The sequence below is a fragment of the Microcaecilia unicolor genome, chromosome 2 (genome assembly GCF_901765095.1).
Source record: "Microcaecilia unicolor chromosome 2, aMicUni1.1, whole genome shotgun sequence".
Taxonomy (NCBI): Eukaryota; Metazoa; Chordata; class Amphibia; order Gymnophiona; family Siphonopidae; genus Microcaecilia; species Microcaecilia unicolor.
Genome location: NC_044032.1, coordinates 661245639 through 661270124, shown reverse-complemented (window position 1 = coordinate 661270124; position 24486 = coordinate 661245639). Strand labels below are relative to the sequence as shown.

Genomic DNA, 24486 nt, shown 5'->3' with positions numbered 1-24486 from the left:
TCCACTTTCTATCTCAGTTGATAACACCCTCATCCTCCCCGTCTCATCTGCCCGCAACCTTGGAGTCATCTTTGACTCCTCCCTCTCCTTCTCTGCGCATATACAGCAGATAGCCAAGACGTGCCGCTTCTTCCTCTAACATCAGCAAAATTCGCCCTTTCCTTTCTGAACACACCACCCGAACTCTCGTCCACACTCTCATTACCTCTTGCCTTGACTACTGCAACTTACTCCTCACCGGCCTCCCACTTAGCCATCTATCCCCCTTCAATCTGTTCAGAACTCTGCTGCACTTCTCATATTCCGCCAGAACCGATATACTCATATCACCCCTCTCCTCAAGTCACTTCACTGGCTTCCAATCAGATACCGCATTCAATTTAAGCTTCTCCTTCTTACCTACAAATGCACTCAGTCTGCTGCCCCTCACTACCTTTCTACTCTCATCTCCCCTTACGTTCCCGCCCGTAACCTCCGTCCACAGGACAAATCCCTCCTCTCTGTACCCTTCTCCACCACTGCCAACTCCAGGCTCCGCTCATTCTGCCTCGCCTCACCCTATGCTTGGAACAACCTTCCCGAGCCCTTACGCCAAGCCCCCTCCCTGCCCATCTTCAAGTCTTTGCTTAAAACCCACCTCTTTAATGCTGCATTTTCACCTAACTCTTACCGTTCAGTAAATCCAGACTGCCCCATTTTGACTGCCCCTATCAGACTGACCGTTCATTTGTCTCTTTGAGCAGGGACCATCCCTCTATGTTAAATTGTACAGTGCTGCGTAACTCTAGTAGTGCTTTAGAAATGTTAAGTAGTAGTAGTAGTAGTAAGATGACCGCCAGAAATAAGGTAAGCCTGAGAGGGGTCACGACCACAGACGTGACACAAACAGGATGCTAGGAATTATTAGGAAAGGAATGCAAAATAAGACCACAAATATTATAATACCTCTGTATCACTCCATGTTACAACCTCACCTTGAGTATTGCATTCATGTCTGGTTGCCACATCTAAGCGGAATTAGAAAAGGTTCGAAGAAGAGCGATCAAAATGTTAAAAGTGATGAGGAAAGGCTAAAGAGGTTAGGGCTCTTCAGCTTGGAAAAGAGACGACTGAGGGGAGACATGACTGAGGCCACCTCCAGTCTGGTAGTTCCTGTGCTACCTTGGAGGAGGGAGGTCTCCTAGAAGGAGAGCATCACCCTGGTGAAGTAGGAAGTACTCCTGTAGCCAGGACCTGCCCACCAGGGGATGTACTATCCTCTTGTACCGAGGATATTTCTCCAAGTGCTGCCCGGGAGGGAAAGGTTAGGACAGCTGTTGTAGTTGGTGATTCGATCATTAGGCATATAGATAGCTGGATGGCTGGTGGACGTGAGGATCGCCTGGTGACTTGCCTGCCTGGTGCAAAGATGGCGGACCTCATGCATCAACTAGATAGGATTTTAGATAGTGCTGGGGAGGAGCTGGCTGTCTTGATACATGTGGGTACTAATGACATAGGAAAATGTGGGAGAGAGGTTCTGGAAGCCAAATTTAGGCTCTTAGGTAGAAAGCTCAAATTCAGATCCTCTAGGGTAGCATTTTCTGAAATTCTACACGTTCCACACGCAGGGCCCAAGAGACAGACAGAGCTCCGGAGTCTCAATGCGCGGGTAAGACGATGGTGCAGGGAGGAGGGTTTTAGATTTGTTAAGAACTGGGCAACATTCTGTGGAAGGGGGAGCCTATTCCGAAAGGATGGGCTCCACCTTAACCAGGGTGGGACCAGGCTGGGACCAGGCTGGGACCAGGCTGCTGGCATCAGCATTTAAAAAGGAGATAGAGCAGCTTTTAAAGTAGAAATGGGGGGGGGGGGGGGGGGGGGGGGAGGCCGACAGTCGCTCAAAAGCGCATGGTTCAGAAAAAAGTATCTTTCAAAGATAACACCAAAACAGTGAAGATAGGGTATCCTGATAGTGAGGTTGCAAAAGAGACCGTAGTAGATCAGGTGTCCTTAAATAAAAATAAAAATCAGACAAAAGATTGCAAATTACTACTGTCAAGTACTAAGCATCATGTAAATAGGAACAACAAACATACTTTGAAATGTCTATATGCGAATGCCAGGAGCCTAAGAAATAAGATGGGAGAGTTAGAATATATTGCACTAAATGAAAAATTAGATATAATAGGCATCTCCGAGACCTGGTGGAAGGAGGATAACCAGTGGGACACTGTCATACCGGGGTACAAATTATATCGTAGTGATAGGGTAGATCGAATTGGTGGAGGGGTAGCATTGTATATTAACGAGAGCCTTGAATCAAATAGATTGAAAATTCTGCAGGAAACAAAACACTTCTTGGAATCACAGTAGATTGAAATTCCATGTGTAAAGGGGAAAAGGATAGTGATAGGAGTGTACTACCGTCCGCCTGGCCAGGATGAACAGACGGATGCAGAAATGTTAAAGGAAATTAGGGACACAAACAAACTGGGCAACACAATAATAATGGGTGATTTCAATTACCCCGATATTGACTGGGTAAATGTAACATTGGGGCATGCTAGGGAGGTAAAATTCCTTGATGAAATCAAGAACATCTTTACGGAGCAGCTGGTACAGGAGCCAACGAGAGAAGGAAAAATTCTAGACCTAGTCCTTAGTGGAGCGCTTAATATGATATAATATGATCAGATTTGATAAGGAGACCAGGAGAAAATAAGAACAGTGAAAAAAAAATTAGAGGAGCGGCTGCGAGGGTCAAAAATTTACATCAGGCGTGGATGCTGTTCAAAAACACCATACTGGAAGCCCAGGTCAAATATATTTCGCGTATTAAAAAAGGAGAACGGAAGACCAAATGACAGCCGGCGTGGTTAAATAGTGAGGTGAAGGAAGCTATTAGAGCTAAAAGAAAATCCTTCAGAAAATGGAAGGAGGAACCGACTGAAAATAATAAGAAACCGTATAAGGAATGTGAAGTCAAATGCAAAGTGCTGAAAAGGAAGGCTAAGAGGGAACTCCGAAAAAAAAGATTGCGTTGGATGCAAAAACACATAGTAAAATTTTTTTTAGGTATATTAAAAGCAGGAAGCCGGAAAAAGAATTGGTAGGATCGCTAGATGACCGAGGAGTAAAAGGGGTGATCGGGGAAGACAAAGCCGTAGCAGAGAGATTAAATGAATTCTTTGCTTTGGTCTTCACCAAGGAAGATTTGGGTGGGATATCAGTGCCAGAAATGGTATTCGAAGCTGACGAGTTGGAGAAACTTAATGAATTCTCTGTAAACCTGGAGGATGTAATGGGGCAGTTCTACAAACTGAAGAGTAGCAAATCTCCTGGACCAGATGGTATTCATCCCAGAGTACTGATAGAACTGAAAAATAAACTTGCGGAGCTATTGTTAGTAATATGTCATTTATCCCTAAAATCGAGTATGGTACCGGAAGATTGGAGGGTGGCTAATATAACGCAGATTTTTAAAAAAGGTTCCAGAGGAGATCCAGGAAATTATAGACCAGTGAGTCTGACGTAAGTGCCGGGCAAAATGGTAGACTATTATTAAGAACAAAATTACAGAGCATATTCAAAAGCATGGATTAATGAGAAAAGCCTCACCAATCTACTACATTTCTTTGATGGGGTGAACAAACATGTGGATAAAGGGGAGCCGGTTGATATTGTGTATCTGGATTTTCAGAAGGCGTTTGACAAAGTACCTCATGAAAGATTCCAGAGGAAATTGGAGAGTCATGGGATAGGAGGTAGTGTTCTATTGTGGATTAAAAACTGGTTAAAAGATAGAAAACATTTCTTTTGGTTTCAGCAATTGAAGTCCAAGTAAAGTTTTGTTGGTTCAAGCTGACGACAGGTGTGGACTAAGTTATTCACAGAACATAGTCTGGTCTGCCAGTTTATACCTGAGCTTGGCCATGGTCCCAAATGAAGAATTATGTGTGCCCTTTCTTCCCCTCTCTTGGGTTTACACAAGCAGCCACCTAGGTGAATGTACAAAGAATGGGGCTGAACAAGGTGTAACCTGTACCTACCAGGTGTGCCTGAAAATTCTTTTTAATTAAGCCTGCGGCACCCAAAACAATGGGAAATATTTCAGTATCTTTCTGTCACGTTTTCTTGGTCTCAGACTGCATTTCTTGATGTTTGAGAATTTTCTTCTCTCTCCACACAATTTACTGTTTATAATACAAACTATAGGATCCTTCAGTGGTTATTCCAGGTCACAGGCAAAGGAAAGGATTTGATTCTGCTACTGAACTAAGTTTTCATAGCATCACATCATTTTTCTGATGCACAGCCTCTACCTCACTCTTACTATTTTTACTGTGTGTGCATAAGGACACGGGATACATACAGGGTTCAGGAGAAGAGTGAGGAATAGCTCTCCTCCATGGATGCTCCTGTCTAGTTCTTCAGGGCCTCCAGGGTACTCCTTGTAGAAGATGGTATGAGTGAACAAGCCACAGGTCTGTCGGGGAAGAACCTGAAATACATGAAAATAGGCCAGAGAGAGATACACCAAGTTATAGTAAAGCATCAGCACAAATCAGAATGAGAGATTCACTTAAGACTGTATTGAGGGCAATTCTAGAAGGAACCCAGCTAGTTTTAGGCAACAAGAACCCATATAGAAACTTAGAAACATAGAAAAATGTAGGCTGATAAAGACCATATGGACTAGCAGGTCTGCCCATCCATGCATTCTACTATCCCTTTCTCTCCAGTAGAAATCCTATCTACTTGTCTCAAGCTGTCTTTATTTCGGATACAGTTTTTGTCTCTACCACCTCCACTAGCAGACCATTCTACAAATTCATCATGCCCCCTCGTTCCGGAGCTTCCTTTCAATTGAAAGAGGCTCATCTTATGTGCACATATGCTATGTAGATAATTAAAAATCTTCATGGTAACCTAGTAGATGATGGCAGATAAAGACCTGTATGGTCCATCCAGTCTGCCCAACAAGATAAACTCATTACATATGGTATGATGTGATACTTGATATGTACACTGATCTTAATTGGTCCTTGCTATTTTCAGGGCACAGACTGTAGAAGTCTGCCTGACACTGTCCTTGTTCTAAATTTCTGAAGTTGCCGAAGCCCCTAAAAAGCTCCACTGCAGCCCATCCAAATCTATTCAGCCATGATCAGGGCACATCGTATCTCCTCTCTCCTGCCTTTCTTCTAAAGTATACATATTGGAATAAGAGCATAATAACATAAGAATAGTCATAATGGGTCAGACCAATGGTCCATCTAGCCCAGTATCCTGCTTCTAACAGTAGCTGATCAGGTCACAAGTACCTGGCAGAAATCCAAATAGTAGCAACATTTCATGGTACCAATCTTCAAGTCTGTTCCCATGACGAAGACAGCTGACTATTTTAGTAGCTGCCCTCTGGACCAACTCCATCCTGATTATATCTTTTGAAGCTGCAGTCTCCAGAATAGTACAGAATATTCTAAATGAGGTCTCACCAGATTGCCAGAGTCTTATACAGGGACATCATCACCTCCTTTTTCCTACTGGCCATTCCTCTTCCTATGCACCCAAGCATCCTTCTAGCTTTTGCCTGCAACTTTTCTACCTGTTTGGCCACCTAAAGATCATCACATATGATCACACCCAAGTCTCACTCCTCTTTCATGCAGAAAAGTTAGTCTCCCACTAAACGAGGAGCGTTTTTGCAGCCTAAATGCACGACCTTGCATTTTTTAGCAATAAAATTTAGCTGCCAAATTCTGGACCATTCTTCAAACTTCGCTAGGTCCTTCCTCATGTTACCCACACCATCAGAAGAGTCTACCCTATTGCAAATTTTGGTATCATCTGCACAGAGGCAAACCTTACCAGACAGTCCTTCAGCAATATCACAAAAATGTTAAAGAAGAACCAGCCCAAGAACTGAACCTTGTGGCACACCTCTGGTAACATCCTTTTCCTCAGAGTGAACTCTATTTATCAGTACCCTCTGTCTCCTTCCAGTCAACCAGTTCCTAACCCAATCATTCACTCTAAAGCCCATACCAAGGGCACTCCGTTTTGAAGTCATCAATGCGGAATTGTGTCAAACACTTTACTAAAATCTAAATACACCATATCTAGCATTCTTCCTTGATCCAGCTCTCTGGTCACACACTCACAGACATTACTCAGATTTATCTGACAAGACCTGCCTTTACTGAAACCATTTTACCTCTGGTCCCGTAATCTCCCAGAAACTTCACTACTTTCTGTTTATAAAGTGTTTCCATTAATTTGCTTACCACAGAAGTCAGACTTACCAGCCCGTAGTTCCCAGCCTCTTCCTTATTTCTGCTTTTGTGAAGAGGGACCATATCCATCTTTATCCAGTCCTTTGGGTCCACTCCCAACTGTAGAGAAGCATTGAAAAGGTCAGCCAGTGGAGCCACCAGAATTTCCCTAAGTTTCTTCAAAACTCTCCGATGTATGCCAACCGGCCCCATCAATTTATCCACTTTTAGCTAGCTCCTGACAGAGTCCTCTGAAAATCATTCAGGTTGTACCACCCCTCCATTCCTATTTGTGTTTGTCTTCTGCAGTCCTGCTCACTGCTCTTCAGCTGTGAAAACACATGTTTGTTAAGCAGTTCTGCCTTATCTTTATCTGCTTGTACATATTCCTCCCCTTCACCTTTGAGTCTCATGGTGCCACTTTTGCACTTCTTTCTATCACTAACATATCTAAAAAATGTCTTGTCCCCCCCATTTTACCAGATTGGCTACTTTTTCTTCTATTTGCATCTTTGCTTTCCTGACTACTCTACCAGCTTCTCTTCGCTTTTCCAGATATTGCTGCCTATCTTCGTCTTTCTGAGATCTCCCGCGGGAGGTGGTGGAGATGAAAACGGTAACGGAATTCAAACATGCGTGGGATATGCATAAAGGAATCCTGTGCAGTAGGAATGGTTCCTCAGAAGCTTAGCCAAAATTGGGTGGCGGAGCAGGTGGGGGAAGAGAGGTTGGTGGTTGGTTGGGAGGCGAGGATAGTGGAGGGCAGACTTATACGGTCTGTGCCAGAGCCGGTGATGGGAGGCGAGACTGGTGGTTGGGAGGCGGGAAATACTGCTGGGCAGACTTGTACGGTCTGTGCCCTGAAAAAGGCAGGTACAAATCAAGGTAAGGTATACACATATGAGTTTATCTTGTTGGGCAGACTGGATGGACCATGCAGGTCTTTTTCTGCCGTCATCTACTATGTTACTGTGTTACTCTTGTATATAAATGTATACCAAATGTTTTCCTGTTATTATATATTGCTCCTTGTTGTCTCCCTTGTTTCCTTCAAATGTTTCAGTGCTTTTTCCATTATTATATTCCTTAACGATACTTTGACTTTGACTCGAATAACTCATCACAATGTAATCCATAACCGAGTTGTAACAAATTGTATTTCCATGATTCATAATGTATTGTAAGCCACACTGAGCCTGCAAATAGGTGGGAAAATGTGGGATATAAATGCAATTAAATAAATAAATAGTTTATGAAGGCCAATTTCTTCTTCCTTACTTTTTCAGCTACTATTTTTGACAACCAAAGCACCCTTCTTTTTCCCTCTTACTTTTACTTATGTTCCATACAAAAAGCTTTGTAGCTCCTTTCCAGTTTTGTCCACTTCATCCAGATGTTGCCATCCAGATAACAATTCCTTGAGGAAATCCTTCGTCTGAACAAAGTTAGTTTTTTCGAAGTCTAGATCCTTCAGTTTTTAATGAACCCTCTCCACACCTATCTTAATATTAAACCACACCATCCGTTAATTACTGGAGTAGTGCAGTAAGCCAAAAACCTGGGGACCTTGGTTCATTTTTGATGGACTATTCATGATTGAATGTTTGGTGGTTTATTGGTTCCATCAGCTCCCTATTGTTGGTATTTGTAGAATATATATTTTTAGAGCGTATTGCAGCCTAATCCTGGCAAAGTGGCATCAACTATGACTTGGACTTTGTGTCTGATGTTTGGAAAAGGCCCTCCACTTTCCAGTTTGATGAGACAATTCTAAATAGTGAAGCAACAATTTGGGATTATATAAGAATACAAGAACTTAAGTACTGCCAAACTGGGATAGTTCACAGGTCCATTAAGCCCAATATCCTATTTCCAACAGTGGCCAGAGACAAAACAGGAGACAACCCTCAGCAGAATCCACACAGACAGTACAAACAGCAGCAGTGATCCAAGGAAGGACGAAACAGCAAAGGTTCACTCAAATGTAACTTCAATGAAAACTAGACCCAACCTAGCCAAGTTTAGGATAACGTTCATCAAGGGTCTCACTGGTTTCCAAATATATTCTGTGGTAAATGCATAAGTAGCCAATATATACTGTGATTACTGCACTGAAGACGAATCAGTTCAAATGCAGAGAGGCATTTACCAGAGAATGTATTTGGAAACCAGTGTGACCTCTGGTGAAGGTTATCCGAAACTTGACCAGCTTAGGTCTAGTTTCCATTAAAGTTACATCTGAGTGAACCTTTGCTGGTTCACCTTCCTTAGATCACTGCTACTGTCCAACAGTGGCCAATCCAGGTCACAAGTACCTGGCAGGATCCCAAAAGAGTAAAACAGAATAGAAATAAGCAATGGATATTCCCACGTCCTTTTTAATAATGGCTTATGGACTTTTCTTTTAGGAAATTAGCCAAACCTTTTTTAAACCCTGCTAAGCTAACTGCTTTTACCATATTCTCTGGCAACGAATTTCAGAGTTTAATTACACGTTGAGTGAAAAAAATAATTTCTCCGGTTTGTTTTAAATCTACTATTTAGCAGCTTCATTGCATGCCCCCTAGTACTTTTTGGAAACTTCTAAAAAGTGTATAAAATTTGATATTCTTGGAGCAACACTTTTGGAATATTGTAAGAAAAAATTGATTCCCAAGGTTTGCGTATGGTTAAAGAGCCAGGGTTCTTGTTGGATGATCCAGATTTTTTAAATAGATGGGCATCTATCTTAAGCAAGTGCTCTCTTAATTTGATGTTGCTCATAACTGAAAGAGCCCAAGTTGGAACTGAAGCTCTAAAGATTTATTTATTTATTCGGATTTAGTACCCATCTATATGAAGAGATTCACCCAAGGCGGTGTCCAACAGGTACAGTTTAACATAAAACTTACAATTTTGTTAACAGCAAAACAATAGTAAAAATGACCAAATATAAACATAAATACAATAAATGAAGTAACAGCGAATTAAAACTTAATAATAGGACCACCATAAACAGTATCAAAAATATATACATTTAACAGCACTGAAATTCAGAGATATAATGCGATGTCAGCATAATACTACTGAAATATCTAATAAGCTCACACATTAGAACATTCAAATAACATAGATATGATGCTAATGATTTTCTATAGTTCATCTTACCATATAGTCGAGGGGCCAAATGCAGATATATAGATGGGGATAAGGTGGATGGTACGGAGTCTGTTGGGATAAACAGATGAGCGTCTAAACTCAAGGCAAGTTTTTTTTTTTTTACAGTTAAACACGAGATAAGGAACTGGTCTAAGTTACAGTCAGTGTAGAAAGCTAGTCCAGGTGCAGAATGAGTGTATGGTCAATCACCCTCAGTATCAAAGACTTGGGAGAAGAGCCAGGCTTTCATCTGCTTCCTGAAGTAGAGGTAGTCTTGAGTTATATGAAGCCCCTCTGGGAGTAAATTGCAGAGCGTGGGGGCTACTTCTGCGAAGGCTCGCTGGTGGGTATCACTTTGTAAAATTTCTTTTGATGAGAGTAGAGATAATGATGCTCCTTGAGAGGACCTTAGAGGTCTCAAAGGTGTGTTAAAGGGGTAACTTATTCTTTAAGGACCTTGAAAATAAAACTTAGAGATTTAGGGGCCCTTTTACTCAGCCGCGTAAGGGTCTACGCGCACCCAATGCGTGAAAATGGAGTTACCACCCAGCTACCGCATGGCTCTTGTGGTAATTTCATTTTTGGCGGGTTTCCGATACGATATTTTCGGATGTGTGTAGCAGATGTGCACCAAGTGGCATTTGGCGTGCGTAGCTTATTACTGCCCGGTTACCATGTGAGACTTTACCACTAGGTCAAAGGCTGGCAGTAAGGTCTCAGACCCAAAATGGATGCGCGGCAATTTTCATTTTGCCGCACGTCCATTTTCGGCAAAAATTTTTAAAAAAGGCATTTTTTGTAGGTGAGCTGAAACATAATTCTACATGCACCCAAAACATGCGTCTACACTACTGCAGGCCATTTTTCAGAGCACCTTAGTAAAAGGACCCCTTAGCCCTGTCAGGTACTGGTAGACAGTGTAGTTTTTGCAGGAAGGGTGTGATGTGGTCATTCCCTTGCAACCTTCTATCAATCGTGCTGTAGAATTCTGAATTAGTTGAAGCTGATACAAACTCTTTTTGGTTTGACCAGTGCACAGGGCATTACAGTAGTGGTCAGAATCGTCTTTTCAATATATGGAGAGAGATTTCGTAGCTGCCGCAGGTGAAGGAGACAAATTTTAAAGGCTGTTTAATTTGTGGAATCAGAGTGAGTGATGAGTCTAGCAGTATCCCAAGATTCCTGACCTGTGATTTTAGAGGAAGTTCATACTTCCCAAAAGGTATTTTGAAGTCCGGTATTTGTCCACTTGTGTTAGGTACCCAAAGAATCTCTGTTTTGCTTGGGTTCAGGCAGAGTTTGTTGTTGTTTGCCCATTCCTGAGTTGCGGTTAGAATTGAATTGACTGTTAAATTATGAGCTTAAAAAGTCTTCAGAGCCATAGGAATTTGATAACCTTCAATCTGAAATCATATTGATTTGCAGCATTAAAAAGTGAAGAAATATAAACAAGATGCGAGTGATTATGGCAATCAACTAGTGTATTCCTGGCTTAATCCTGATTATGCATAAGAACAAAGGTAAGAACTTGGAGCAGAATTCATCCTCTGATTCGTATGATGAATCCCACACAGAATCAGATTTTTTAGAAAAACATTCTCAGAAAAAAACTCCAAAAGGAAGTGGAAGGGAGACCAACAATATGATCACAGAGAGGGGCAAGGTAGCAGTAATTTATTGCTGTCAACATTCTCTTACTGGTGATAAGCTTTCTGTTTTGTCTAGAGGGTTATCATTTGTTCCAATGAAATGGTCCCCCCCCACCCACCCCCTTTTACAAAGCCGTGCAGCAATGCCGATATGGGCTGTGTCTGCATTACTGCACCAGCAGCCACTTGGCATTGCTTTGTAGAAGGTGGGGGATTAATTATTTACAGCTGAGATTGGACATAGAGAAGCTTTTTTTGTTGTTCTCTTCATTTGAATGAATTATTTTTGCTTCACATCCTATAAATTCTTCTTCAATTGCTTTTGTAGTAAAAAATAAATCTAAATGGTCACCTCCAATACCAGTGAGTCGTTTATTAACAGTTTATAAACAACTGGTATTGAGGAATATAAAGAAATGGGAGTGACAAGAACTATTATTTGGTTTCTAACCATACTGAAGGAACATTATCAGCCCTTCTTCGTTCATTGAGAATTAATAAGGATTTGATAATTCGCCATGCTGATAAAGGAGTGGCAGTGGTTCTTTTGAACAGCAACGAATATGGGGCTGAATTGTTCCATCAACTGTTGACTACAACAGATTCTAAAGAATTGGAAACAGATCCAACTCCAATATTACAAGAAAGAGTGAAAGATCTGACCCAAATGGTATATGATAGAGATTTTTTGAGTTTGAGTTTTTAAATGTCACGCGTCCAATAACCCTGGTAATTTATCTTTTGTCTAAAATCTGTAAGACATTGGTCAAACCACCTGGAAGATCTACTGTTTCCAGTACATGTTCTCTTTTGAAACCACTATCAATGCATTACCTACAGACCTGAAAGCAATCAAAGAAACAGCTACCTTTCAAAAATCTCTGAAAACATTCTTCTTCAACAAGGCCTACAATGAGAACCCATAACCTCACTAATAGGCATATTTTCAAAGCACTTAGCCTTCCAAATTTCCATAGGTTTCTCCCAAAGAAGTCCCTCTCAGGGCTGCCATCATTGGCTCTTTCCTGTTCCTGCTCCCAGGCTGGGATCCCTTGCTTCCCACTTGACGGTTAATGCTTTACCAGCAGAAACTTCCACTTCAGGCAGCCTTAGTTTCTTGAACCCATCCAGGTCACCCTCTCTCCACAAGGGTTCCTGCAGGGGTAGAGGCAACCAAAGACCTCATGCTTTCTCCAACAACAATATTTAGAAACTTCAAACTCCTCCCCTACTATCATTCAACAACCAGGAATATTTCCCATAAACACTCCTGCTGGGCGTCTCATACCACCATTACCAACCACTTCCTTCCCCCCCAGTGACTCTAGAGAGGGGCTGCTCAGCAGCTCAGTAATCCCCATTATAATGGGGGATTACATGTGGTAAACATATGATTTTGGTAAAGTTGTTTTACTGGCGTGGGTGGTGTGAAGCTGGCATTTTTCTCTAGATAATGTTGCATTAGTCATGCATTAGCAAGCCACGGTTGCACTTCCACATGCAGCTTACCATGATTCCCTCGTGGATAAAGCCACGCCGATAGCGTGCCGGTTTCAAATGAGGATATTCTTCTGTGCTGGTGACTTTGATTTCCCAAACCTTCTTCCAGGCCTCGTAGAGCTGAAGATGTACTGGGTAGACGCCAGAGTGATGGGGAGCCACTGCATATCCCATGTGGGTAGGAATGCCATGCTCCTACAAGCAAGGTAGAAAGATCCCCTAAATACACTGCATTATACAGATCTTGTCCCTTTAATGACTGTAACTCTTTCATTTCATGAAGTTTATTTCATGCAAATCAGTATTTTGTTTTATAGATGGAGGAGCCGGATGCACAGCTGTATTCCTCTGCATGAGTAAAGTTTGAATATCGTGCAAGCCTTTGCTAAAAAGTACGGGGTCGATATTCAGCTGGCGGGGGTGAGCATTTTTGTTTTGCTGCTGCTGCTGCCGCCATTGTTCCCAGATTTTCAGTGACAGACCATTGAATATCTGGGTTTATGCGGCCGATGCAGTTATATGTGATATTCACCTCTTAGCCACATAAGTGATACAGCATAAATTTAGGACTGACTTTTATGTGGTCCAATTTAACCACTAAACATAGGTGGTTAAGGGCTGGATATTGGCTGTTTCTGCCCCAGACCACCACAAAATAGCCGGCATTGAGTTTAGCTGTCTGTGATGATGACTGATCAGTGTTGCAGAATATCAGCAGGCAGGGGCATAGCTACGTGGGACCACGGAGGCATGAGCCCCCGTAAATTTGGCCCTGCCCTCCCTGCCGCCAACCCCTTAGACCCCCCCCCCCTCCTGCCGCCGTCGGGTCCCCAACCCCTGCCAGCCGAAGTCCTCTTCTCTGGCACGGCCACGTTGTTGATGTGCAAGGGCAGGCTTCTGTTTCTGTGAGTCTGATGTCAGGACGTCAGACTTACAGAAACAGAAGCCTGCCCTTGCAGATCAGCAACGCGGCCGCGCTGGAGAAGAGGACTTTGGCTGGTGGGGGTTGAGGACCCCCGCCAGCAAAGGTACCCGATGGCGGTGGTGGGGGAGGATTGGCGGCGGCGGGAAGAGGAGGTCGAAAGGGTTGGCGACGGGGGGGGGGGGGGGTCAAAGGTGGTGGTGGCGGGGGGGGGGTCAAAAATGGCGGCAGGGGGGCGGCGCCACTGGGGGAGGGCTAAAATGTGCCCCCTCACCTCGGGCTCTGGACCCCCCTCCCGCCGAAGTCTGGCTACGCCCCTGTCAGCAGGTAGCCCTTTCTAGCCAGTTCAATCACTTTGAATATCGACCCCTAAGACTTTCTTGTTTCTTCAGCCATTGACTGCATTGCCTGGGTAAAGGTCTTTTTAAAATGCTTGTGAGCAATACTCTGGAAGGGCTGCTTGCCAAGCCTTTCCTCTCTGCGGATGATACCAGAATCTGTAATATGATAGACACCCCTAAATGCAGAAGTGTAGCTATGGGCCCACCAATCAGCAGTGCACCCTTGAGAGTGCTGGCAAGGGGGCTCCTGTGGTCCAGCATCTCCCTCCCTCGTTTCCAAGTGTCTCTCTTGACAGGGTCGCTGACAGCATCAGCAAATTCCACACACTGTCTGCAGCTGACACAGAGCCTTTTTCCTCTTCTGTATGTCCCCCCCTCCCCCCCCCCCATATAACTTCCTATTTCTACCTGAGTGGAATGAAGCAGAGAAGAGGTTTCTTGGTCAGCAGTGGGCAGCATGTGGGATTTCCTTCTGCTGCTGCTGGTGAGAGAGAGAGACGCTTGTTAAAGTTGGATTGGCCACTGTTGGAAACAGGATACTGGGCTTGATGCACCTTTGGTCTGTCCCAGTATGGCAAAACTTATGTACTTAGGATTCTGATTGAAATCTTGCTACTCTTTGGGTTTCTAAATGGAATGTTGCTACACTTTGAAATTCTGCATGGAATCTTGTATACCCTGGAGGAAAGAAGAAACAGGGGTGATATGATACAGACGTTCAAATATTTGAAAGGTATTCCTCTGCAAACAAACCTTATCTGGTTTGGTAGGCGGTAGAACGAGAGGGCATGAAATGAGATTGAAGGGGGGCAGACTCAAGAAGAATGTCAGGAAGTATTTTTTCACGGAGAGGGTGGTGGATGCTTGGAATGCCCTCCCGCGGGAGGTGGTGGAGATGAAAACGGTAACGGAATTCAAACATGCGTGGGATAAACATAAAGGAATCCTGTGCAGAAGGAAGGGATCCTCAGGAGCTTAGCCTAGAATGGGTGGCAGAGCTGGTGGTTGGGAGGCGGGGTTAGTGCTGGGCAGACTTATACGGTCTGTGCCAGGGCTGGTGGTTGGGAGGCGGGACTAGTGCTGGGCAGACTTATATGGTCTGTGCCGGGGCTGGTGGTTGGGCGGCGGGGATAGTGCTGGGCAGACTTATACGGTCTGTGCCAGAGCCGGTGGTGGGAGGCAGGGATAGTGCTGGGCAGACTTATACGGTCTGTGCCAGAGCTGGTGGTGGGAGGCGGGACTGGTAGTTGGAAGGCGGGGATAGTGCTGGGCAGACTTATAGGGTCTGTGCCAGAGCTGGTGGTTGGGAGGTGGGGTTGGTGGTTGGGAGGCGGGGATAGGGCTGGCCAGACTTATACAGTCTGTGCACTGAAGAGGACAGTACAAATAAAAAAGTAGCACATATGAATTTATCTTCTTGGGCAGACTGGATGGACCGTGCAGGTCTTTTTCTGCCGTCATCTACTATGTTTACTATGTTTAGACGAGAAAAGATCCATGGAAGTACTGGACAATGGGAGGGAAGAAGAGAAGATAGAGGAAGAATTATTGGACGGGGTGGATGGGAGGAGAGGGAAGGAAAGAAAGGAAAAAAATACTGTGCGGGGTAGGGGAATAGAGAGGAAGAATTGTTGGGCATGGGGATGGAGGGAAAGGAAGGAAAGACGCTGCATGGATGAGCAGAGAGGGACAAGAGAGGAAGAATTGTTGGACGTAAGTATTGCCATAGTGGGACAGACCGAAGATCCATCAAGCCCAGCATCCTCTTTCCAATAGCGGCAAGTCAAAGTCACAAGAACATGGCAAGATCCCAAAACAGTACAATACATTTTATGTTGCTTATCCTAGAAATAAGCAGTGGATTTTCCCAAGTCCATTTTAATAATGGCATATGGACTTTTCTATTAGGAAGCTATCCAAACCTTTTTTAAACCCTGCTAACTGCTTTTACTATATTCTCTGGCAACGAATTCCAGAGTTTAATTACACGTTGAGTGAAGAAATATTTTCTCCGATGTCAGGCTAAAAGGGTAGCAAGGGGAAAAAGAGGGAGCCAATGCTAGGCTACAAAGGTGGAGAGAGGAAGACACTGGGAATAGTGGAATCATGTGGGCCAGGAAGAGGAGGGGGAGGGGTGGCAAAGAAATGAATGAGAAGAGGATAGTGATTATGTAATGGGGAATAGATTAAAGATGAAAGGGATTACGTTTGGGGAGCGTGCCAGGTGCCCTTGACCTGGATTGGCCACTGTCGGTGACAGGATGCTGGGCTAGATGGACCTTTGGTCTTTCCCAGTATGGCACTACTTATGTACTTATGTACTTATGGAAAGCTGAGAAAGTAGTGAGACAGGGAATGAGAGAGCTGGTGGATGAGAGATGATGGAAATTTGATAGGTAGCTGAAAATTAAAGAGGAGAAGAAGGGTGAGGAAGAGGGTGAAATTTGAGTGGACAGAGAGGAAAGAGATAAAAAGGAACAATCAGTATGTCAGAGGCAGGTAGTTAGTGAATGGAACAAGACAGGAGCTTGAAGGATAATTAGCAGAAGACAGACCAGAAAGCAGAAAAGAGAAACTGCAACAAACATAATAGAAAAATAAAATGTCCAGACAATAAAGGAAGGAAAAAAAGCATTTTACTTTAAATGTTTTAAATGGAATATGCAAGGTTCAGAACATGTGCATAGAGTATCTTCATTGGCTTGCAACCCTTCTTGCTCTTGAAAATATAATTGCAATTTAAGCGATATAAACATTTTAAATAAATATGCTCAAGTATCAAACGCATCATATCAGGTGGAAGGAACAAATGACAAGAAGATGGTCACATTCAATCATTATAGACAAGTAATTTAATTTGTCCAGAACAAAATGATTTGCTATAAATTCTTTATCAGAAGATAATACAATTATAATCACTAGAGCGGATAAGGGGGGGGGGGGGGGAGTGGTTATTACGTATAAATTGGCTCATTGGAATGAAGGATACAGAAAACCTTCTGATACCACCACTTATTTAGAGTTAAATGAAGATCCTACTTTTTTTTTTTTGTTATATTAGTACCCTGCGCTTTCCCACTCATGTGCCTGAAGTGGGAATCAAACTCAGTTCCTCAGGACCAAAGTCCACCACCCTAACCACTAGGCCACTCCTCCACTCCACTTCAATACATCAAGATGAAGATAGGACTATGGGCCTCTTGTACCAAGCTGGGGTAATATACTGTGATTTTAGTCCGCAAACACCTGCAAATTACAAAAAAAGAAACTGAATCAGATCTTCCAGGAAAATACATTTAGTTTTCAAAATGAAGAACAGCAAAATTAAACTCCATAAAATTTCTCAAATAACCAGGTGTTTAAAGTTTTACAAAAAGCCAAATAATTTGAACTAACATAAATGATCAAAGGTAACGAATTCCACACTACTGGAGCCTGGTAATATTTTTTATTTATAGCATTTCTATCCTACATTAGCCCAAGCGGAGCTTACAATATAAGCATAAAAGAAAAGCAAAAAATTAGAGTTACAATTAAAGAATGCAACATAAAAGTATTATATAGGAAGTGATATAGACAAATTCAGTGGGGAGTCAGGAAGAAGTGAAATATAAGGAACTAAATAATATTCAGCAGTGAGTTCTAACATTGTTGACGAGTGAGCTAAAAAAAAGTAGCTTTTCAATAAATGACGAAATAACCCATAATCACTAGTATATCTAACGAGGAATTAAATATAGATGTATATCTAAGTTGTCTGGAAGAAGGAAACTGTAACAACATTATATTGCACATTTTATAAGCAGAGTTCGAATGAAATAAATCAACCCAGTTAGCAAGGTAAAAAGGCAGTAACCGATTTACGATCTTGTAAACAAAAGAACAGAGCTAAAATTGAGCCTTTGCTTCAACTGGAAGCCAAAGTAGGTTACTAAGTACATAAGTAATGCCATACTGGGAAAAGACCAAGGGTCCATCAAGCCCAGCATCCTGTCCACGACAGCAGCCAATCCAGGCCAAGGGCACCTGGCAAGCTTCCCAAACGTACAAACATTCTATACATGTTATTCCTGGAATTGTGGATTTTTCCCAAGTCCATTTAGTAGCGGTTTATGGACTTGTCCTTTAGGAAACCGTCCAATCCCTTTTTAAACTCTGCTAACCGCCTTCACCACTTTCTCCGGCAACGAATTCCAGAGTTTAATTATACATTGGGTGAAGAAATATTTTCTCCGATTTGTTTTAACTTTACTACACTGTAGTTTCATCGCATGCCCCCTAGTCCTAGTATTTTTGGAAACCGTGAACAGACGCTTCACATCCACCTGTTCCACTCCACTTATTATTTTATATACCTGTATCATGTCTCCCCTCAGCCTTCTCTTCTCCAAGCTGAAAAGCCCTAGCCTCCTTAGTCTTTCTTCATAGGGAAGTCGTCCCATCCCCGCTATCATTTTAGTCGCCCTTCGCTGCACCTTTTCCAATTCTACTATATCTTTCTTGAGATGCGGCGACCAGAATTGAACACAATACTCAAGGTGCGGTCGCACCATGGAGCGATACAACGGCATTATAACATCCTCACACCTGTTTTCCATGCATTTCCTAATAATACCCAACATTCTATTCGCTTTCCTAGTCGCAGCAGCACACTGAGCAGAAGGTTTCAGCGTATTATCGACGACGACACCGCAAACGAACCTTTTCCGGAGATGCGAAGGAGGTAGAACAAGAGGACATGAAATGAGATTGAAGGGAGGCAGACTGAAGAAAAATGTCAGGAAGTATTTTTTCACGCAGAGAGTAGTGGATGCTTGGAATGCCCTCCCGCAGGAGGTGGTGGAAATGAAAACGGTAACAGAATTCAAGCACCCGTGGGATAAACATAAAGGAATCCTGTTCAGAAGGAATAGATCCTAAGGAGCTTAGCCGAGATTGGGTGGCAGAGCCGGTGGCGGGAGGCGGGGATAGTGCTGGGCAGACTTATACGGTCTGTGCCGGAGCTGGTGGTGGGAGGAGGGTCTGGTGGTTGGAAGGCGGGGATAGTGCTGGGCAGACTTACACGGTCTGTGCCCTGAAAAAGACAGGTACAAATCAAGGTAAGGTATACACAAAAAGTAGCACATATGAGTTTATCTTGTTGGGCAGACTGGATGGACCATGCATGTCTTTTTCTGCCATCATCCAGTATGTTACTATGTTACCCATTGATCTAGTGGAAAGGACTCACACACCACACACGCAGTGACTGGTCATTGTGTGCCAACTGCGCATGGGAGGAAGTATATAAATCATCCAAGCATCATGGGTGCATGCCAAATTTGAAATTACCGCCAGAAGGGTGCGGTAGCCTCATTTGGGCACACGTTGAATGCACATAGAACCTAACGCACCTTTGTAAAAGGGCCTCAAACTAAAAAACTTGAACATAGTATAGAAAGAGTTTTGAATAATCTGTTTAACAGGATCTGAAAAAGTCAATAAACTCCTAAAATTCATGAAGTTTTCTTAAAAACAAAGGAACCTGCTCCTATTTAGAAACTTTGCAGGAAACTTAGGCACCCAGGTCCTAACCAAACAAACATAGTTTTTTCCCGATTTACTTTCAAACGATTATTGGCAATCCAATAACCACTTTTCCAGACTATTCAATGTAGAAGCCCAATCGGTAATAATAAAGTAATGTAATCTGCCTAAATATAAAATGATATTTTCAACTGCATCGGCACGTGAATTTGCTATGTAGCTTGATATGGCTTTAATTGTCAGAGTTATTGATTTTGCTGGAATCAGATACAAATATATATTTAAAAAAAAATATATATAATGATATATAAATGGCAACTTCAGCAGTAACAGAAACTGGTCCCATCCCCCTGAAGGTCACTACTACTACTACTATTTAGCATTTCTATAGCGCTACAAGGCGTACGCAACACTGCACAAACATAGAAGAAAGACAGTCCCTGCTCAAAGAGCTATGTAATAAAAGTGAGCCAAGTATAGGACAATCAAGCCATTGTGACATCACTGATGAGGTTGGCTCTTATTGGTGGCCTGAGGCATTATGACATCACAATATTAGCTCTGGTTACAAGAGACTACTACTACTACTAATTAGCATTTCTATAGCGCTACAAGGCGTACGCAGCGCTGCACAAACATAGAAGAAAGACAGTCCCTGCTCAAAGAGCTTACAATCTAATAGACAAAAAATAAAGTAAGCAAATCAATTAATGTGTACAGGAAGGAGGAGAGGAGGGTAGGTGGAGGCGAGTGGTTACGAGTCAAAAGCAATGTTAAAGAGGTGGGCTTTCAGTCTAGATTTAAAGGTGGCCAAGGATGGGGCAAGACGTAGGGGCTCAGGAAGTTTATTCCAGGCGTAGGGTGCAGCGAGACAGAAGGCGCGAAGTCTGGAGTTGGCAGTAGTGGAGAAGGGAACAGATAAGAAGGATTTATCCATGGAGCGGAGTGCACGGGAAGGGGTGTAGGGAAGGACGAGTGTGGAGAGATACTGGGGAGCAGCAGAGTGAATACATTTATAGGTTAGTAGAAGAAGTTTGAACAGGATGCGAAAACGGATAGGGAGCCAGTGAAGGGTCTTGAGGAGAGGGGTAGTATGAGTAAAGCGACCCTGGCGGAAGATGAGACGGGCAGCAGAGTTTTGAACCGACTGGAGAGGGGAGAGGTGACTAAGTGGGAGGCCAGCAAGAAGCAGATTGCAGTAGTCTAAACGAGAGGTGACAAGGGTGTGGATGAGGGTTTTGGTAGAGTGCTCGGAAAGAAAGGGGCGGATTTTACGGATGTTGTAAAGAAAGAAACAACAGGTCTTGGCAATCTGCTGGATATGAGCAGAGAAGGAGAGAGAAGAGTCAAAGATGACCCTAAGGTTTCGAGCTGAGGAGACAGGGAGAATGAGAGAGCCATCAACAGAAATAGAAAACGGGGGGAGCAGGGAGGTGGGTTTGGGGGGGGGGGGGGGAAATGAGAAGCTCGGTTTTGGTCATATTTAATTTCAGGTGGCGTTGAGACATCCAGACAGCAATGTCAGACAAGCACGCTGAAACTTTGGTTTGGATGCAAGGTGAGATATCAGGGGTAGAAAGGTAGATTTGGGAGTCATCAGCATAGAGATGGTAGGAAAAGCCATGGGATGAGATTAATGAACCAAGGGAAGAAGTGTAGATAGAAAAGAGGAGGGGACCAAGAACAGAACCCTGAGGTACGCCGACAGGCAGAGGGATAGAAGTAGAAGAGGATCCACCAGAGTGAACACTAAAGGTGCGGAGGGAGAGGTAGGAAGAGAACCAGGAAAGGACAGAGCCCTGGAATCCAAGTGAGGACAGGGTATCGAGAAGTATGCTGTGATCGACAGTGTCAAAAGCAGCGGAAAGATCAAGAAGAATGAGGATGGAATATTGACCTCTGGATTTAGCCAGTAATAGGTCATTGGAGACTTTAGTAAGCGCAGTTTCGGTTGAGTGGAGAGGGCGAAAACCAGATTGTAGTGGGTCAAGAATAGCATGTGAGGAGAGAAAGTACCTGGGAGAAACCCAAATAGTAGCACATCCCGTGTAGAACCCCAAAGAGCAGGAAGATTCTAGAATTCTAAAGAATAGCAAGATTCCATGCAGAATTTCAAAGTGTAGCAACATTCCATGTAGAACCCCAGAGAGTAGCAAGATTCTAGAATTCTAAAGAATAACAAGATTCCATGCAGAATTTCAAAGTGTAGCAACGTTCCATTTAGAACCCCAAAGAGTAGCAAGATTCCATTCAGAATCCTAAGTGCATAAGCATTGCCATACTGGGACAGACCAAAGGTCCATCAAGCCAGCATTCTGTTTCCAACAGTGGCCAATCGAAGTCACAAATACCTGGCAAGATCCCAGAAAAGTACAAAACATTTTATACCTCTTATCCCAGAAACAGTGGATTCCCCCCCACCCCAAGTCCAATTTAATAATGGTCTATGGACTTTTCTTTTAGGAAGCTGTCCAAACCTTTTTTCAACTCTGCTAAGCTAACCGCCTTTAGCACATTCTCTGGCAACGAATTCCAGAGTTTAATTACACGTTGAGTGAAGAAAAATTTTCTACAATTCGTTTTAAATTTACTACATTGTAGCTTCATCGCATGCCCCCTAGTCCTAGTATTTTTGGAAAGCGTAAACAGATGTTTCACATCTACCCATTCAACTCCACTCATCATTTTATAGACCTCTATCATATCTCCCCTCAGCCATCTTTTCTCCAAGCTGAAGAGCCCTAGCCACCTTAGTGTTTCCTATTAGGGAAGTCGTCCCATCCCCTTTATCATTTTCGTTGCCCTTCTCTGCGCCTCTTCTAATTCCACTATATCTTTTTTGAGATGCGGCGACCAGAATTTAACACAATATTTGATGTGCGGTTGCACCATGGAGTGATACAAAGGTATTATAACGTCCTCATTTTAGTTTTCCATTCCTTTCCTAATAAAACCTAACATTCTATTTGATTTCTTAGCTGCAGCAGCACACTGAGCAGAAGTCATAACATAACATAAGAACATAACATAAGAGTAGCCATACTGGGTCAGACCAGTGGTCCATCTAGACCAATATCCTGTTCTACAAACAGTGGCCAGCAATCACAGAGACTGGAGTTAGCAAAAGACAGTTAAACTCCCAGACCATAACCCATCTAATCTGAGAAAAGAAAGTCCATCTACTCCCAGACAATGACTCTTTTAATCCTGTCAAGTATGGGTGTATACCACAGCAGATGGCCAGCCAGGAATCCTTATGATGTCACTTAAACATGGGACTAGCTAACCTGCTCCATTTTCAACAAACAGAAGAGATCCTACCCCTGAGTTTTCAATGGATCAGTACACCCCACCTGACTTCAGCCTATTGGCCTAACAAGAAATTATAAAACCTGGAACACAGTCCACCCCCTCTCTTTCCTCTCTTCTCCCTGGACGTTGCCTGCTGGATGATCTGCACCCACCTTGATCTTCACTGAATCAAGGGGGGTGAACCATTGGAAAGGTTCCGAGGGATTGGAGAACGGCGGAGGTGGTCCCTCTTCACAAGAGTGGTGATAGGGAAGAAGCTGGAAACTACAGGCCGGTAAGCCTCACTTCGATTATTGGAAAAGTAATGGAAGCGATGCTGAAGGAAAGGATAGTGAATTTCCTGGAAGCCAATAAGTTGCAGGATCCGAGACAACATGGTTTTAGCAAAGGGAAATCGTGCCAAACGAATCTCATTGAGTTCTTTGATTGGGTGACAGGAGAATTGTATCAGGGACGAGCTATGGACGTAATCTACTTAGATTTCAGCAAAGCTTTTGACACGGTTCCCCACAGGAGGCTCTTAAATAAACTGGATGGGCTGAAGATAGGACCCGAAGTGGTGAAATGGATTAGGAACTGGTTGACGGACAGAAGCCAGAGGGTGGTAGTGAATGGAATTCGCTCGGAGGAGGGAAAGGTGAGTAGTGGTGTGCCTCAGGGATCGGTGCTGGGACCGATTCTGTTCAATATATTTGTGAGTGACATTGCCGAAGGGTTAGAAGGTAAAGTTTGCCTATTTGCGGATGATACTAAGATCTGTAACAGAGTGGACACCCGGGAGGGAGTGGAAAACATGAAAAAGGATCTGAGAAAGCTAGAAGAATGGTCTAAGGTTTGGCACGCACATTCTTCAATCTCCATTACCCTAACTGCAAAGGACTAAAATATAAATCCACATACGCGACCAGTTTCTCATACATCTGCACACAGCTATGGAACGCACTACCGAAGGCCATAAAAATAACGCAAGACCCAACTATCTTCCAAAGGCTACTGAAAACAGATCTGATCAAGAAGGCATACCATAAACACCCATCTTAAACACCAAAAAATAGGACTTTACACGACATAATTGAAATCTTATCACTTGACTGATCAACCTCCTTACCACTAATGAATAAGCATAACCACTTCAATCTCTATGTCGAATATGGTCTCTCCATAGTCGATGACCTAAAGAATGATACAACCCAATTTCGTACTCAGGAACGTTCATGTATTACCATAATTTATTCTTCCTTAACATATATATGCACATGATATATATCTATACCATGATCTGTTCACGTATGTTATGTTACATGTATGTTACCATGTATGTATGCAACTTAACACATTACCATTTGTAATTCTGTTACCCAGAAATGGCAACCGCCATTATGGCAAATGTAAGCCACATTGAGCCTGCAAATTGTTGGGAAAATGTGGGATACAAATGCTACAAATAAATAAATAATAAATAAATATAGTGGAATTAGAAAAGGTGCAGAGAAGGGCGACTAAGATGGTAAAGGGATGGGACGACTTCCCTATGAGGAAAAGCTAAAGCGGGTAGGGCTCTTCAGCTTGGAGAAAAGGTGGCTGAGGGGAGATATGATAGAGGTCTATAAAATAATGAGTGGAGCGGAAAGGGTAGATGTGAAGAGTCTGTTTACTTTTTCCAAAAATACTAGAACTAGGGGGCATTCAATGAAAATTCAAAGTAGTAAATTTAAAACAAATTGGAGAAAATTTTTCTTCACTCAACATAAAATTAAACTCTGGAATTTATTGCCAGAGAATGTGGTAAAAGCGGTTAGCTTAGCAGGGTTTAAAAAAGTCACGTCGGAAGCCCGTATCCC

At 43.0% G+C, this 24486-nt stretch overlaps 1 protein-coding gene across 1 annotated transcript in view; it reads right to left on the bottom strand.

Moving 5' to 3' along the window:
- The window catches only part of NDST4 (N-deacetylase and N-sulfotransferase 4), a 250009-nt gene that overhangs the window by 147702 nt on the left and 77821 nt on the right, over window positions 1-24486 (bottom strand). Inside the window, 2 exon segments of the mRNA XM_030191802.1 lie at window positions 4355-4483; window positions 12554-12739. Of these exon segments, the coding sequence (XP_030047662.1) occupies window positions 4355-4483; window positions 12554-12739 (315 nt within the window).